The 17,786-nt window shown below is 42.7% G+C and overlaps 2 protein-coding genes across 2 annotated transcripts in view; one reads left to right on the top strand and one right to left on the bottom strand.

The window, feature by feature from the left end:
• LOC118407181 (AT-rich interactive domain-containing protein 2-like) overlaps window positions 1-6,004 on the top strand; it is a gene marked incomplete in the record, with an annotated part of 23,441 nt that extends 17,437 nt beyond the window's left edge. Inside the window, 5 exon segments of the mRNA XM_035807603.1 lie at window positions 305-3,270; window positions 3,705-3,840; window positions 4,344-4,523; window positions 5,159-5,250; window positions 5,678-6,004. Coding sequence (XP_035663496.1) covers window positions 305-3,270; window positions 3,705-3,840; window positions 4,344-4,523; window positions 5,159-5,250; window positions 5,678-5,822 — 3,519 coding nt within the window.
• A 9,186-nt stretch (window positions 6,005-15,190) lies between these two features.
• LOC118406901 lies at window positions 15,191-17,391 on the bottom strand. The gene is made up of 4 exons (XM_035807296.1): window positions 17,063-17,391; window positions 16,790-16,873; window positions 16,393-16,461; window positions 15,191-16,102 (listed from the first exon to the last, which is right to left on the bottom strand). The coding sequence occupies exons 1-4, from the start codon at window positions 17,346-17,348 to the stop codon at window positions 15,549-15,551; spliced, it is 993 nt and encodes a 330-aa protein (XP_035663189.1). The 5' UTR covers window positions 17,349-17,391; the 3' UTR covers window positions 15,191-15,548.
• Window positions 17,392-17,786: the final 395 nt, after the last annotated feature.

Here is a 17,786-nt window from a genome sequence, read left to right as displayed (position 1 = left end):
TTTGGATTTAAAAAATAAAAATGTAGATGTTCAGGCTTAAAGACTGACTAAATAATTTGTGTTACCAGTTTGTATGCACCTGTCATGTCTTATTTTCTGCTATGTCCAACTGTTAAAATTTAACACAGTTCAGAGTGTGTTCCAAATGAATTCTTTTTATAGTAACTGCAACAATCACAAGCTCAACCATGAAAAATGTTTCCTCAGTTATCTCTCTGGACATTTCAATGGAGTTTTCAATATCCTTATCAACTTACACTGTACTTAGAATTTGCTTACCATGTTTCTTTTACTTCTTCCTTAGGTGATGACATCTACCAGCAGTCAACACTCATCACAGCTCACACGTTCCTTCAGCATCCAGCGCCCTTCCACCTCCCAGTCCCCGTACCCCAACACCCCCACCCCTCCCTCTCACACCCCCACCCCTCCCCCCTTCCAGGAGCCCAGACCCCCTCCCCCTCCCTACAGACAGCCCACCCCACCCCAAGCCCCCTCCCCATCAGTACAAACCCCGCCCCAGGTGACCAAACCCAACCCCGTCCCCGCGCCGGTGAACCCAGACTTCCAGAGGAGGCGAGGTTCACTTGGAATGTCACCGGAAGAAATGGCCAGGCTGATCGCCGCCCAGGGTCAGCCTCCAGGTCAGAGTTCAGGTCAGAGTTCAGCTCCACACCAGGGGCAAGGGGATGCCAATATGCATGGTCCTCTGGCGGCCTTGCTGAAACGTAAGGGTAGTCTTGTGTCGGGGACCAAGGAGCCTGTCTCAACATCACCAGCTGGGCTGCAGCAGAAAAATCAGGCAGTGTTAACAGGTTCCTCACAGCCAGCCTTGCCAGCAAGGCCCTTGCCTAATATGGCAAGCCCAAAAGGCCCTGAACAAGTTGTTCTTCCCCACAATGGAATGCCGTCAGTGTCGCAAGGGGCTCAAACTACAGCAGTAAGGCAGGTCAATTCACCCAATCTGAGGCTACCCCCTCCAGGCCTGGCCTTGCCACCCCCACATGCCCAAGTGGTACCTTCCGTGAGAGCAACTGTTGGTGTGAGTGGGACTGTCCAGGTACAGACCGCAGTGCCAGTTTCACAGCCAAACGGGCAGCTAAACGTGCAGACAGTCGCAGCATTGCCCATGTCTAGTCCACAGATGTCCATCGTGCCGCAAACGGTGCCTGCTTCTGTTGCACAAATTAACCAGGCACCTTCTACTCTGGCCGCCGCCTCAACAGTTCCCCCAGTCAGTGCCGCCATCCCTAACCTCTCTGTTGCACAACCTCAGCAGCTTCCCGTCGTCAGCAACCAAGTCACCTCGCAGCCCAACCTGGCGCTGGCAACTAACATCCCCGGACAACCAAATGTCGTGTTTGTCCAAGCTGCTCCCAACATTGCCGGGCAAAACCCTGCCATGCCGCTGTCCCAACCCATCCAGCAAGCGTCGGCGGTGTACCCGACCGCCATCCACCAGGCGTTGCTAGGCAACGTGCAGGTCCCGTGCTCGTCAAACGTGACGCAGTCTCCGACAGTCCCAGCGCAAAATGTCTCGGCGGCTCCCTTGCCCATGGGGATCGTCTTTCAAACCAAGAACGCGGGGATTCCGAGTACGGTCATCCTAACGCAAGTTCCGCAACAGCTGCCTGTGGGACAGACCGCTCCAATCCAGGTATCAGGAACGAACCTTAGCGGCAGCACATTCATCGTTGGACAGGTTAACATGGCGCCGGGACAAATCCTCCAGCCACAAGCGGCAAACGACGGTAATAAGAGCGGAAGTATCATCAGGCAGCTGTTGTTACCCAAACCCGAGCGTCATGACTCCAACCAGAGATTGATACTTCCCAAACCTCCTCCCTCAGCCGTCAGCCAAACATCCTTCAGTAGTGTAGCTAATGTACAGGTTCCTCCGCAAGTAAGCCCCCAGCCGAGCAGCAAGAATGCCCTGCCCCCACTGCCAGTGAGTCCCGAGCCTAACAAGGCTGTCGAAAAAGCTGCAAATCCCGCACAGCAAGTTGCAGTTCCCAACAATCCTGACCGCGTCATTTGTTCGCAAGTTGAGGTCGCAAAGGACGTGATTGGACCAAACACAGGGATGCACGAGGACGAGAGAAGGATTGAGGTAATCGAAAATCATAGTAGAAAAACTCTTGAAGACAAGATTGCCAGTAGTGGTAGTTTCCACCAATCAGGGACTGCGGGTGGGGCACCAACTGATAGTATCAACCAATCACAAACCAATAACCCATTGCCAGTGAACTCAGTGGACCAATCAGGGACCAGTGGTAAGGAAGCTGTGAACCAATCAGGGGAAGGCACAAAACTACCTCAGGAATCAGTGGACTTGTCAGCAGAAAAGCATTCTGGGCTTTCTAACGGGCCGTTGTCGACCAAGGTGGCTCAAGGTACCAATGACTTGGACGTTCCTCTTGTGAATGGAGTCAGCGATTCTGAAAAAGAAGATGAGAAAATGCAGATAACAGAGGAAAAGGAAGTGAGAACAGACAAAAAGACTTCTGTCGTAGCACCGGCAAATTCCACAAACATTCCCAACCATAATTCCATGCAAAGAAACGAGTTGTTGCCCAATGGGGAGATAAGGACGGAAGAAACAATGAACGGCTCAATATCCGCTGAAAAAGCTTCAGGAAACGTAAATCACACACACTCCGTGAACGGAATGGCTTCTGAGGACAAACAAACATGCCACGCCAACGGAAATTCCACAGGAATCGCAAATTCCATCTTGTCTTCTCCGCACAATGCTCAGAACACTTTAGTACACAATAGGACTTCACTGCCAAACTCAAATTCGTTACCCTCTGGCGTTGCGCAAAACGTTGTCTCAAACACCAACCCAACCGCTACAAACCTTGCATCATCCCCGGATGAGTTGCATAGCAAGAAAGCGCAGAAGCGGCCGCTCGAGAACGACGTGCTAGCACGAGGAATCGCGAACAAAGTCGGGATGAGAATAGTGACCGACCAGAGACTGAAAGCGGAGGTTTCTCAAAACAGTACTGTTAACGTACAAGGTAATTCTCCGTCACTTTCTGTAAATGTTGTGAAAGCCGGGGAGAACTCTGCTTTTGTTCCTGGGAGTGCGATATCAGGTCCATCCCAGTCGCTGAGGCTTTCGGCTCCTGGTGGTGCTTCTTCGCAAGGTGCGCCCCCTGGCAGCCCCCAGGGAACTGCAGAGGGTGGCGTGGCTCAGAACAGTGCTGCTGGGGAACAGAGGAGGAAAAGTGGGAACTTCATCTGCCTTTGGTACAACTGTGAGAGGTGAGAACTTCAGTACTGCTGTCATTCAAACCTAGATGCCAATAAGGTGTGTCTACATCTATCGTTACAAGACCGTCAAGGGTTTTAGCTGTCTGTCTGCCTATTATTGATAGTCTTCTGTATTTAAGTAAGCCTTATCAGTTATCTATTCTAGTAAAGCATGTACATTGTAGCACTCTAAAGGTATTATCCTTATTCTTAATGTATTTATGCAGGATAGGATACTGCCTCTACCTTTTGTGAAATCAAGGAATACATGTACATGATTGTGGTTTGCTGGATTGACATAGAGTTGCTGTAATGTTTGCATCATGTTCTTTTGATACATTTCCCCTAGAATTTCCAACATAATTTACTTCTAGATTTTTTTTAAGCAAAACCTGGAAGCTCTAGTTACAAAAACTAAAGATATAATTTTTTATCTCTCCTACCAGCTGGTATGACACCCCAAACCAGGTGTTTGTCCACGCTGTCCGAGAGCATGTGTTGGCGTCCAACATAGGCCAGTGTTTGTGGGAGGGCTGTGAACCAATCAAACGGCAGCCCTGGTCACTCATCAGTCACTTACAGGTCAGTGTGGTCATTTTGTTTTTATTTGAACCTTTGTCCAGTAATCTCACAATGGTAAAGAATGCTTTTAATGATGAATCCAACTCATGAATCCACTGACTTTGGTTCAGTGGCCAGGCAAAAGGGAGTGGAAGGAGAGTGATGGGATCCACCTTCAAATTTTGTGCCCTAGTAATTTCATTTCTTTTCGTCCCACTTTTTTTTGAAAGCCCTTGTGTTTTCTTCTTATTGTTTAATCTGTTATTTTACATTCATGGAATCATATTTTGATCAATCAAGTGTCAGAAAATTCAGATGTTTTAGAAAGAATAAGTGATTTTTTACCCTCCCAACAAGCAAATTTTCATCCCGGGGCGGGACAGAGGGACGGGTTTCTGAAAACACACCTGCTCTAGACACAGTGGATAACAAATCACTGCCCCTAAGTCCTAAAAAGGCTATGGGACTACCCATACCACACTTCTGTATCATACAAAAGCTCAAACCATCTTTCCCCTCTCCAGGACAAGCATTGTTCCAAGGAGGCTCTCCAGGTGGCTCTTCAGGTGTTCCAGCAGCGACAGTCGTCAGGTGCTCGTGCCCCCACCCCCCAGGGGCCTCCCCGGGAGATCCAGTGTCCGCCCAACGCTGCGTTCTTGGCTATCAGGAGGATGACTCCCTACCAGACCCCACAGAAGGACTGGGTAAGTGCGGAGGGGGTGTAGCAAATATGAAAATTAATGAAGTTTGCAACAAGTCATCCAAAACATGGTACAGAAGAAAAGGGGAAGGGCTTTAGCCTTTAGTTCATGCACATAGAACTGTGCTCTCATTTCTAAACAAAGATTTTTTTAAAGTGAACTAGGAAGTACTATTGTAAAAAGATTTCTTGTGCCTGGCTGCTAATTTTTCACAACACAAGAATGACCTTACATTGTACTACATGTATTAATTACACAAAAGTTATTAAAGATATCAAGATATTGAGGCTTTCTGAAGGACCAAGTGCTGCATTGTATAAGTATATTGCCCTTGCTACGTTAGACGTGTTCGACAGTGTATAGTAGACCACTGTGTTATGCTGCTACAGTGGTCTAAACACCCTGCAGCTGCAGTCAGTCTTTTTTCAAATCTCTCCTCTTTATCATGTTCATCATGAGCTTCCTTATTATTAGCTCTCGTAATTTTCTGAATGCAACAGTCCTAGTCCTCTATCTTTGAGGTATGCCCTTAGTACACTCAGTAGGTTCAAGCAGTGCCATCCTTTTCTGGATTTGTGAGTGTTAGATCTTATCAATATTACTTTGACAGAGTAGTAATACAGATTGTATTTTGTCAGGAGGAGAAGGAAGGCCCCATCACCAAGAGTGTTCGGCTGACAGCCACATTGATACTGAGGAATGTAGCCAAGCACTCTGTGGAAGGGAGGAGGTATGAAGAGTTACTTTGTTGTTTCTACTATTTAATGACATACTAATTGAGAGGAAGAAGCAATACTGGTTGAATTAAGGTAGACTGCTATTTTGTTAGTAAGAAAAATCAGCCTAGTATGTAATTTCATACTTAGAGTTTTGCTTGACATGCAAGTGTCCTGGTTTGTGCAACAGTTTTACTTTTTAGAATTTGTTGTACTTGAATTGAGTTTTAAGATTGTTCTACTCCTTGCATTTGTATTGAGTTAATTGAGTTTATAGTGATACCCTTTAGCTCATTGAGCTAATCTTCCAGGGCTCATTAAAAACACCCACAGTATATACATTGTACAAGTGGATGGACAGATACCATACACTCAAAACAGATACAAATACATGTGCTGTTTTGTTAATGCATTGTTGTAAATTACTAATTTTGTACACAGGAAAATCCAGCGCTATGAAGAGCATCTGTCGTACCTGGCACTCAGCAACCTGGAGTCCGCCAACTTTATCGCCAAGTGCCTCGGCTTCGTGTTCCAACCAGAGCAGTCGGAGTCCCAGAGAGACAATCCCCCTTACGTCCGATAGCAGAAGTACCGCCCGCCGTGTGGCGTAGCGCGTGGTTCGTGTGTGTTTGGAGTTTTGGAAGAGTAACTCATTGCCTTCTGATACATTTCAAGCACTGTTATCCCTAAGCAATTGACCCCTTACAGACCAGTATTTGACAAAACTTGTAGACAAAATATGGTCCAAACTGCCTAATAATTCTATCTTACTCCCGATGGACGAACATCACCATCACAATTTTCCCTGCAAGGTGCCCCATCTAAAGATGCTACTATAAATGTATGTATGTAAAGCAAAGTGAGAGTGTCTAAAACATGGTTATGAAGATAGCTGTTTACGAACTCTGTTAAAATCATTCCAATTGCAGGTTTTAGACCACCAGAAACTTTTTGAAAGCAGCTACATTTCTTTCATTTCGACAGTATTTCAGCCACATGACTTTTTGAAAGGAGAGAGAGTCCTAGCAATCAGGGTATTCTGTGTATGGGAGATGGAAAATGTTGTATTACGTACAATGTCTTGGGCATTCAGACACATAATTTTTGTTGTAGAAATGAAATTGGTAAGTGGCTTTGAGTATGCTGTTCTGTTGTATCACTTGACCATATGCTAGGTGCTGCATCAAAATATTTCGGGAAAACCAATTCTTGCCACAGTTATAACACCGACATCTTTTTGGCAACAACTCAATTTGCCTGTTCTTGCCTGGTGTTTTCACATGAATATCAATGGCAAGCCAGTTTCATATCTGTATTGAATTGATTTTTGCCTTCTTTCTGCTTACAAACAGACAGTCATTGCAAGATACCAAACTTGGAAAAAAGATACTGTACATGGTACGTTCTAACCTGCATAGTTTCAACCTTTTAATTGGGGTTGGGGGTTTCAGTTGATAGTCGTCAAAGAGGCACCACTCAAAACTAACTGAAAAGCACTTGCCGAAAGAGGTGAAAAATGCAAAGGAGGCTAAAGGTAAGAGAGGGGTTGTTAAAGAATGTTGATGTAATATACTTCTGAAAGTTTGACAATCACTAATAAGTTTTGCCTATAGTTCACTTGAGCCATTGCATTTGGCCAGAGCAGAATTCGGGCCAGATTTTCCATTCAACAATGTATTCCGTCTACCATCACCTATGTAGAAGCCTATATACAACTGCAGTGTTACTAAAATCAACTATCTATGTACACAAAGGTACTGTACGTTTTCTGCCAGATTCAGTGTGTGAAAGTATGAAATGTTCCCTATTTTCTATTTGCAAATGAATTACATACAAGAATTTCTGCATATTAGCTAATGTGATCATGTAAAACATGTGGAAAGAGATGAAATGCCCACATTTTCTATATCAAACCCTTCCCAATCCCGTTGTATACATCAGTACAAAGATTGAGATATTTAGAAATACCTGGGAACTGTTCCTAAATGTTGACAAGGGTAAGAGATAGAAACAGTTCGACTTTATACTGTATATAAACAATTGTTTGGCAAGTGGAAGCCACGTTGGGGGTTGTCACCCAGTAAGTGTAGTGATTTTGTACCCGTTGGTATTTTGTAGTCCTAGCTTTGTACCTCTTTGTTAAAATCGTTCAATCCAGACTTATTAGGGTTTGTTTCTACACTCCCCTTGTTAGAATAGATTTCAGCGTTTCGGGGAGTTTTGTAACTATGTACAAAGAGGGAAACAGAATGGCATATTGGACTGTACAAAATTAATACATGTATGTGGAACTTGTGTGACCACTTAATAGTAAAAAAAACGTGATTAGGGGGGAACAGTATTTTCTTTAAAAATAAAAAATGCCATGTAGATACTAAGCAAACTTTTTGTATCTGGTTCTGGTAACCCTTTTTGTGAAACTAACGCTAAAGCCATTGTTCTAATCTTCAGGTGGCATAACGTTCCTTCATGCTACTTTATCAAAGAAGATTTTGTGTTTGTATTATGTATGCGACCAGTTTTTGTGCTTTCACTGTTCTTGTATGGTTTCGATGAAATACCAACATTCCCCTGTCTGAAGATATATTATGTGTGTATAGTATAAAGTTCTGGTAGACTAGAGATAGGACTATTTTGAGAACGGATCTTCTTTGTAAATCGGTAATTTACTATTTATTACCAGCAGGACCATTTCCGAGGTTTGTACAAAACTGCGTTTTCCTGGACAGATGTGAGCCGATATTAAAGAGAATTTCAAAGCTTATGACATCGAGGTGTGTGTTTTTCTTTATTTCCAACATCTTATCATAAGATTGTCACTCTTCAAAACTGCTACAATATCTGCGAATTTGAAATCTACCCTCAGAAAAACATAGGCTGTAAATAGTGTAATGACAAAAAAAATTGCATCTCAATGATTGTAAATGTCTGCAAATCATGACTCATTTTACTTACAGGACCGTTTCTCTGCAGATGTGTTTGGTTCAGATCGACATAGAAATAGAATAGCGTTCTCTGGCCAGACCAGTAGTTATTGCTAAAAGACATTTTCCTGTCTTAATTTAAGGCAAAGAAATATTCAATAAACAAGCCAATTCAAAAACTGACATCCTGAAACTCTACCAGTCATAAGTTCGGAGGGTCTCCTCCGCTATTCATACATGTTTATACATTGTACAAACTGGACAAAGAACTTCGCCATTGACAAATTTACAGTGCTTAAATCAAACAAAAACATGAACCTCATCAAGACCAGTTCTAAGGTATTCCTGCATTGCTACAGTTTGGCAATCTTCTTTCTAATGTCGTCCTGTTGCTGTTTGTCACCAGTCTCCATGGCAATTTTCATTGCTGATTGATAGTGAGATCTGGCCAGATCCTTCTTTCCCAGTTTCTTGTAAGATTTGGCGATGTTCTTGTGCGCTGTTATCTGTGCTTGCTTGTCGCTGTCGTCTTCTTTCATCGTCAAGTACGTTTGATACAAGTCCAGGGCTTTTTCATACTCCTTTAGCTCAAAATGGACTCGTCCAAGTCTGTCATAAGCCCTTCCCTCCTCATGCCTGTTCCCCAACTGCCTGGCTACTTTAAGAGCATGTTCATAATACTGGATGGCTGTGTGTGGGGAGTGGAGCTGCTCCCTGTGAGTCTCTCCCGTCTGGAAACAAATCTTCATCTGTTGTACCATCATTGAGGTTCTTGCATGTAGGTGCATGGATTTAGGATATCCACTTGAGTGTATCAGTGTTCCTTGTTTGCTGCTGTCTTCATTTGCTTGTATCTTCAATGCCTTCTGGAACCACTGCAAACCTGTCTCATGCTCCCCAATATTGAAATGAACCACTCCCAGTCTGTTGTAAGCAAATTCCTCCTGATTCCTGTCATTCAACTGCCTGGCTAGATCCAGAGCCTTTTCATAATACTGGATGGCAGTACGTGAGGAATGGAGTTGTTCTTCGTGCATGTCACCCATCTTAAAGTAAACATCCATTTCTTTGTGTTGATCCGCTATCTGCTGTGCCATCTGTAAGGCTGTGTTGAAGTGGGATGTTGCCTCGTTCAGTTTACCTAGGAACCTGTATGCATCACCCACATTGCTGTGTGCTGTTACCTGCTGTTCCTTGTCTCCATCCTCTTGGCTCATCTTCAGGTGTTTTTTACTCCACTCCAAAGCTGTCTCAAACTCCCTCATCTCATAATGGGCCAGTCCCAGTCTGCGATAAACCAGTCCCCCTCTTTGCCTTTTCCCCAACTGCCTGGCGAGTGCAAGAGCTTGTTTATAGTACTGGATGGCTGTGTGGGGGGAGTGGAGTTGTTCCATCTGCAACTCACCCATATTAAAGTAAACCTCCATCTGTCCTTGTTGATCCCCTCTCTGCTTTGCCATATGTAAGGCTGTGTTGTAGTGGAATGTGGCCTGGTCCAGTTTACCCAGTAACCTGTATGTAGCACCCACATTAGTGTGTACTATCTGCTCTTCCTTGTCTCCAACCTGTTGGACAATCTTCAGGTATTTCAAGTTCCACTTCAACGCCACCTCATACTCCCGAATGGCATGATGGACTACTCCCAATCTATTGTAAGCTACTGTCTCCTCATGTTTGTCCTCTAACTGCCTGGCTAGATCCAGATACTGTTCATAATACTGGATGGCTGTGTGAGGGGAGTGGAGTTGTTCCCTGTGCATGTCACCGGTTAAAAAGTAAATCTTCATCTGTGCATGTTGATCCCCTGTCTTCTGTGCCATGTGTAAGCCTGTGCTGAAGTGGGATGCTGCCTGGTCCAGTTTACCCAGTAACCTGTATGCATTACCCACATTGAGGTGTGCTGTTATCTGTCCTTCCTTATCCCCATCCTCTTGGCTCATGTTCAGGAGCTTTATACTCCACTCCAAAGCTGCCTCATACTCCCCCGCCTCAAAATAGACCTTTGCCAGTCTGCTGTAAGCAATTCTCTCCTCTTTCTTGCTCCCAAGGTCCCTGGCTTTGGTCGACATCTCTGTGTAGTACTTGTATGCCACCAGTGGTTCATGTAGCTGCTCGCTGTGTAAATCACCCAGCTTACAGTAAATATCCATCTGTTCAGTCTTGTTACCTGTCTCCATGGCAACATCCAAGGCTGATTCATAGTTACTTTTAGCATCTAATACATGACCTGATAATGCTAATGATGATGCCAGATTTTTGTAGGCGACACAAATGGACTCTCTCGTATGTATAGATGGCACTAATATCTTGATGGTAATAAAAGCCATCTCATGGTTGTGGAAAGCTTCCTCTTGCAGATCTAAGACATCACATGTCAATCCCAGTCTGTTGTATGCTACGGCTCGTCGTATTTCTTCTGGAAGTTCCTGAGCACACTCTAACAAGTGCTGATAATACTGCAGAGCTGCCTGTAAGTTGTGTAGTTTTGTCCTGTAGAGATCTCCTATCTGAAGGTACAGGTAACACTGTTGTGCCTTGTCCTCCATCACTGCAGGTGTGTTCAGTTTAGCTAGGAGAGTCTCCAGCCTGTTCTGGGTATCACCTTCGCCTGACGCACAAGAAAACGATAATTAGAAATGTAATCCTCCAAAAAGCAGCATGGCTTTTTCGGCAGCCAAATAAAATTGTTCACTACAGGCGAAACTGCGCAGAATAATTGTACACTGGACTAAGTACAATGATAATTCAAGGGCTACAATCGGCTTGTGACACAATCTGGAGTCGAAGTTGATTCGGAGCTGATTACTGGTTTTAATCAGCACATTAATCGTGCTACATACACCTACCTGTGGGTGAGTCAGGTCTACTGGATCCTGATCCTGGAGTACCTGTGATATATCCAGAAGACTCTGAACTCAAAGAGTTACTTCTCTTTCTACGAGATCCCATCAGTCGTTCCAGTTCTCTGATGTCAAGTGAGACCATCTCTGGTGTCATCTGTGGCAACTCAGGGCCATCAAGAGCCTGTGCAGTCTGTTGATGATCTGTGGTATATCGTAAAATCAATGAACTTGAAAGAAGTGATGCACTCAGATTTTCTGTTTATTTTCAATAAACGTTTGTTGAATATAAAATGCTGTATTGTTTTCTGGTGTTATCAAAGGTGGCTATATCTATACTGAAATATCACATTGCTGTTGTTTCCTAACCTGGTATTACTGACGCCCCAACAAGTTCCAGAACAGAGTTGATCTCGTGAACCTCCGTGTCGTCTGGTGTTCCCTCCGGTGTAATGTCTGTGTAGGCATGTTAATGTCAGCTTAACGGATGATTGCAGGTAGGCAAAAATTAAAGATAGCTATTGGTATGTAGGTCAAAATGGACGGAAGATGATTCCGTAACTAACGCAACTAACACAATATGAGAAAGAATTACATTGATTGTTTTTACTTTGCCCGGACACAGTGTACCATAGTTGTCAGTTCTGTCGTACAATCTACGAGAATAGAAGACCAGTCACCTAGGTTGAGTTGCGTATATACATTCTCTATCAATATGTCAGGTTCAATGAGACATTATGAATGGTTTCTCATGTGTTACCTGCTAGTTGCAGATTGCCAAGTTTGTCGAGATGGTCATCTTCTCCGTCGTCTCCCTGCAGCTGTGCGGGTAGCGGCCTTTCCTGGAGGTGTTCTTCTCCACAAACCTTTGGCACCTCCTTACGATCCAGGTGGAGGACGTCTAACACATTACTCGTGGCGTGAAAATGTGACTGGTAGAGAGGGTACTCTTGAGATAGTCTTGGCATGGGTTGGCCTTAGAAGAGCAAGTGAATTATGTTAAGAAAGCAGCAGATGTGTGTATATGATTGATAACAAATGAAGGTAAAAACCCATAGGTGTGGATGACTATTACGATGATTGATTTAGATAATGTGTACACACTCATTTTGAATCGAATGCCATTTTAAAAAGTACAATCTTGAAATCAAAAGCACGCATTTCAATGAGAAAGTTTTAAAACGGCGCTTACCTTTTCCAGCAGGCGAGGTGAAAAGGTAAAGTAGAGCCTTCCTGAAGTCCCCTATGTTGATGGTTGTCGTCACAGAGATGCTCTCAGTACAGAGTTTCTGTATCGTTTCTTCACTTATCAAACTACCATGCAGCAGTTTGTTCAGTTTCCCACTTTTATACATGAACCACAGTTCGCCAAGTCCGCCCATGTCTGTACATTGCAGATAGAAGACCAGGCTGCCGGTCTTAACGCAAGAAACTTTAATGCCCTTAAACTTTTCCAATTTCTTAACTGCTTTCTCGATTATTAACAGATCTGTGATGGTTCTTGTTCTCGATTTAATCTGCTTCAGCATAGTCTTAGGAAGGGCCTTGTCTTCATCGATTGTAGAAAGAGTCTCTAATGCAGAGGCGTAGTTTAGCATGTCTTCAGGAGTCTCCACACTTGGTAACACCTGCCCAAGTATCTCCGCAACAACAGGGAGTAGAGGAGGTCCCCCTGTAAAGAAATACGTTGTATTTCGTTTTTCTCCCAATTTACAACTTGCCTTTTATGTCTTTTATAAGGCCTGCTTTTAGGCATTCGTAAAACTAACGCTCATCATTATCATCCCATGTTTACGGGTGGAATAGCGATGTGAAGTTTTGCAGCAGTTAATGATAATTACGTACTCTATGGTAATGGAAATCTTTACTGAAAAGTTATAACTTATAACATACCTTCTGACTGAGGTGTTATTTGGTATAGAACTACTTCTTGATCAGGAGGTCTTGACGTATCCATGTCAGTCTCTATCTTCACGGCATCGTCTTCACTTTCCATTTTGTCAACCTGATCTTGAGAAGGTTCATTTTCTGTAGATGATCCATGCTGTTGAATATCCGTTGTTTGACCTGTCAAGACATTTAAATACATTGCAAACTAATCATTATATGAGTAGTAGTCAAAGTCAAAGTAGAGAAGTATCCTATTTTGCTTCTGCACTTTAACATCTTGCGCACAATTAGGGTCATTACAACACTGAAGAGTTATCAGAATTTCCAACTGCATTTGTAGCATACTTGTCAAATGATTAATGACATCGAATGATAAACAATATGATTTAGAAAATGTCATCTTTAACACATCGTTAATAATGAACTCTATTCATCATATCTGGTACTAATTACCACCTCAAAAGACGGAATATCTGCTTCTCATTTAACTCGGCAAGGGCAGTACAGTGTATCTGCCGCCATCTTCCACATAAAATGTCTAATAAATGGAATTATTTCCCTATTCATTGAACAGTACATTTTTATATGTTTTTCCCATAATACACGTGTACAGTGTCTGTATGCTCCATTAATCAATTAAAAGTTTACAGAATTTTCTGCTAATCCGCAATCTGTTTCTGCTACAGTTATGGCATTTTGAATGTTAACATAAATACAGTAGCATACCTTTCCTCTCGTTTTCAGCAATCTTCTCCACTTGCTCAGCGTAGTCATGTCTGCCAATTTTTTTCAAGATGTTTGCAAGGAGAGTGAGATCCCCATGTTTTGATTTCCCTTCTTTCTCAAGTTGGTTAAGGATCTGGTGAGCGTTAGCTTTTTCGACGAATCCTGATGATAATATCTTTCTCCCACTGACATAGTCACGGAGATTTGTAAGTTCTCTTTCCTCTAGGTTATTAGAAATCTCCAGGTACAAATCCTGGCGAGGATTTTTATCCATTTGAATAATTGCACGACACACACAGCTGCCGAAATACCCAGCCACACCTGTAAATAAAGAGTGCCATATTTCATACATCGGTTGGGACCGGGTTGTATGTATACGGTACTTGTCTTTGTAATACATAGTTTCGTCTCAAACCCGGAAGTGTTCGGGAGCCGAAGTTTCAAATTTTGTCCTATATTTTTTACATAGTCACAGAAAGAAAGACGATCTTTTTTGTCATCCAACTCCCAGTAGTGTAGTATTTTAAGCTTTACGGTTGGCTACCCTAAGTCTCTGATAACAAGTTGATGTCTTTGTCCCAGGTATCAGCCAAAATAACGAGAACATTGCTGGTTCAAGACCAAAGTGTTTCGTCCCGGCAGCGCCTACCTAACACTTTTTACATAAAAGTCCAACTTGACGACTTGTAACATAAAGTTGTTTCGGATATCGACATCACTAACGGCATCTGCTTTTATAGAACGTACAATTTACAACCCAACTTACCTTTATTCAACACAATCATGTGTTTCTTCCACAGGTGTCGGACAGCCACCTGCTATGTAACGGTAGCGTCTCGAGCTTTTAGGGTCAAGGGAGCATGGTGGCTCTTGTTACGGTCGTTCTCATTGGTTGATATTCTTAACCGTTGAGTGCTTCTCCGCTAGTTCTTGTTGTAATCAGGCTAGAGCAGATCGACTCGACTCTATTCTACACCTTAGCTAACTCAGTACATTTCTATCTTTGTAAAACAGTGAAAGTGGGACGAAACATAACTATTTTTCTTGCTTAGCTACGACAACACACCAACAGGTCGCGCCAATCGTAAAGCTTGCAACTGAAGCAGGTCAGCTACACCTGAACGACAGATAACAATGCGGCAGGGGCAACGTCATACGTGGGGTATATATACATATGGCCTCCTTCGGTCAATATTGACTATGGTAAAATCCTAATGGCATACGTGGGGTATACCATGAAGATTCATGCGGGAGGGGGGTTGGCTGTAAACTTTTATAACCTTCATTTTAATCTATACATCGAACATATCCTTATAGACATGTCAAAATACTTATAAATGCTCAACAAAGGGTACATTTTGTTTCTTTCAGCATTCAGTGCGATTATAGAGGTCAAATTGAGTCACGTGACGTAAATGCTAATGTTTAGCGCAGGTTTGATTGCAGTTTGATGAAATTCAATAGTATTCTGTTACTGTATATAAAAATTTGACACATCCTCCTTGGCTTTTATCTTTTTTATTGTTTGACACACAAGTATAGGGTGCAAACGGAAGCACATACTAGGTGTAGTTCATATAATAACATAGATAAGGGAACATATTCTGTACTTTATTCACCCTTCTACTGATAGATACTCATTGTGTCTTCTGTCAACAAATTATACACTATCATACCATTGCAAAAATATACATCAGGTGTATTCAATGAATGCTTTGATAAAATTTGATTATTGACAAGGATTGCTTTATTACACAATACACATCATTAAACAGCATACATAAGGTGGCACTGTGAGATCCTTTATTGGCATTAATAAGCAAAAGTAATCAACCACGGAAGGAAATAATATAGACAAAACAAAGGAAAAGCTGGTCGTCTCGTATCTGTAAAGTTTGGTAAATTTTGCTTATTGTTGATAGACAAGCCTTACATAGTTGCAGGTGGGGAGGGGGGCTTCCCCATCTCTGGTGCACACTTCTCTGGCAGTACCCTACCCAGAATCTTAGACAGGAGTATGTCAAACTTTTCCTGCCCATATTTAGCCGGATATTCTATCGGTCCATACATATGACACCCATGGAGAGCAGGAGGAACGTATCTACGGTCAATCTTGTCGAAGAAAACTGGCAGAAACCTCTTGTAACAGTCCGGGTTTGAGAGCTGACCAAATATGACCTTGCCTTCAAAACTAGCCATGTGTCCATGTGGTGACTCTGAGCTTTTCTGGCCCATAACACATTCTATGTAGTGAGGACTACAGATCATTAGTACGTAGTCTGCCTGGACGATTTGGTTCTGCATCCATGTTGTCCACATGTCCGGAGGGTTGTACTCGGCGTACTGATCTATCATACAGTCTACACCGTTCTGTCGGAGTTCGTCTGCGAGGCTTTTTACTTTTCTTCTCTGCAGCTGAATGTCCGCTTTTCGCTGAGCGGGGTCACTGCTGTTGTACGGGTCCTGGCTGTAACTTATGAACACTGGAATGAAGGAAAGGCAACCTTTGTTTAATAACAAATGCATGTATATTACACTGCTTTTTTAAGCTAGCGAAACAATCAATAAACAAAACCACAAGATTTGTCAGCTTTCCGTTTTCACTTCCTGAAGTTTCAATGCACGCATTGAACACTTCATCAAAATACTATCTAATAGTAACCGGTGTATCTAAGCAAACGTTATAATGTCAATCAACGTAACTGTTGACTATAGCAATAAAAGTAAATAAACACAGGCTATCTATGATTATAGGGCTGAAGTAAACCTTAACCCTTTTTAGGTCTGCTCGTTCCGTTGTCTTCGTCAACCGATCTGGTAGCAGAATCCGCTCCATATCCCTCTGTGAACAATATGTCAAATTGCAAATACATTAAACCACTAAGATATAGTAGCATATTGCTTAATCTTTAGTTATTAAGAACTCTTTTATCATTGTTATAAACAATTGCGTCTTGATGTTTTGTACATACTGCTTTTTAACTTGCCATGCATTATACACGTTACCATTGCTGTGCAATAAAGATTGAGTAATTGTATTGATTTTAAGCGAGAAAACTGCAAAATCACATGCAACTGCATTCTCCATTATGGCAAGTTACGGTGGAGAAATCTGTGCTATGAAGAGGATAAGAAAAGTGGAGTTGGTGAGTAACAATGGCTGATCTTACCAAGTTTGATCTTTTTGCGTCTGCGTCGGGTATCAGGTGCCTCTGCAGCTGGTTGATTGGTTCCTACTTCTGCTGTTTGTCTTACTAATAACAGAAAATGTTTAATTAGTATAACTCATGATGTTCAATTAGTATAACTCATGATGTTCAATTAGTATAACTCATGATGTTCAATTAGTATAACTAGTGATAACAACATGTAGTATAACAACATGTAATTTTGACGTTCAACGTTTTATTTTTCCAAGATACACTTGGCACAGTTTGACTTACGTGGGCGTTCTCCTCTCTCTTGCCTTGCAAGATCTTCCACCTCCTCGACCAGATCCCACTTACGGATACCATTTAAGAGCGACGATAGCAAACTCAGATCGCCTTCGGGTAGCTTAGCGTCATCTTCCAGCATGATAAACATTTCCTGAGGCGTGGCCTTTTGGACCTTGGCGATGCCAAGGTGTTTATCTTTAACTATGGCGGCCCTCAGTTCTCTGACTTCACTTTCAGAAAGGCTGTTTGAAATCTTAAGGTACAGCAGGTTTCGTGGAGACAGGCGAGCCATTTTTATTGTTCGTTGTTTGTTTCACCTTTCAACTCACCTGCTGGGTACTAAAGGTCAAGATGGCGGCGCCCATGTGGAATGCGGAAGTGAAACTAGCCCCCCTCCCCACATATTAAGGCCAACAACAACCGGGTGTTGTCACAAACAGGTGGCGGTGAGACCGGTAAAGCATGACTGTGGAATATGAGTGCAGTTGTGAAAACTTCATTCAGGCTTGTTTCTTGTGTTGTCGGGACGTTATAAAGATAGTATGTGGATAGTAGCTGTTCCTCTATCATAAAACCTATTCTTCTCTTTTGTTTCGTTTATAAGGTCACCTACAACAAAGCAACCCCAACTCGTAATACATGTGTTACACCCTGTTTATAACGTTAACACAATCACTGTGTGTGTCTTTCTCCCTCTTCAGGCATATTTTGAATTCCTGTGTCAAATTGT

Source organism: Branchiostoma floridae, chromosome 19 (assembly GCF_000003815.2).
Source record: "Branchiostoma floridae strain S238N-H82 chromosome 19, Bfl_VNyyK, whole genome shotgun sequence".
In the NCBI taxonomy this organism is placed as follows: Eukaryota; Metazoa; Chordata; class Leptocardii; order Amphioxiformes; family Branchiostomatidae; genus Branchiostoma; species Branchiostoma floridae.
The sequence above is the reverse complement of the archived record's forward strand: the minus strand, read 5'-3'. Positions and strand labels throughout refer to the sequence as shown.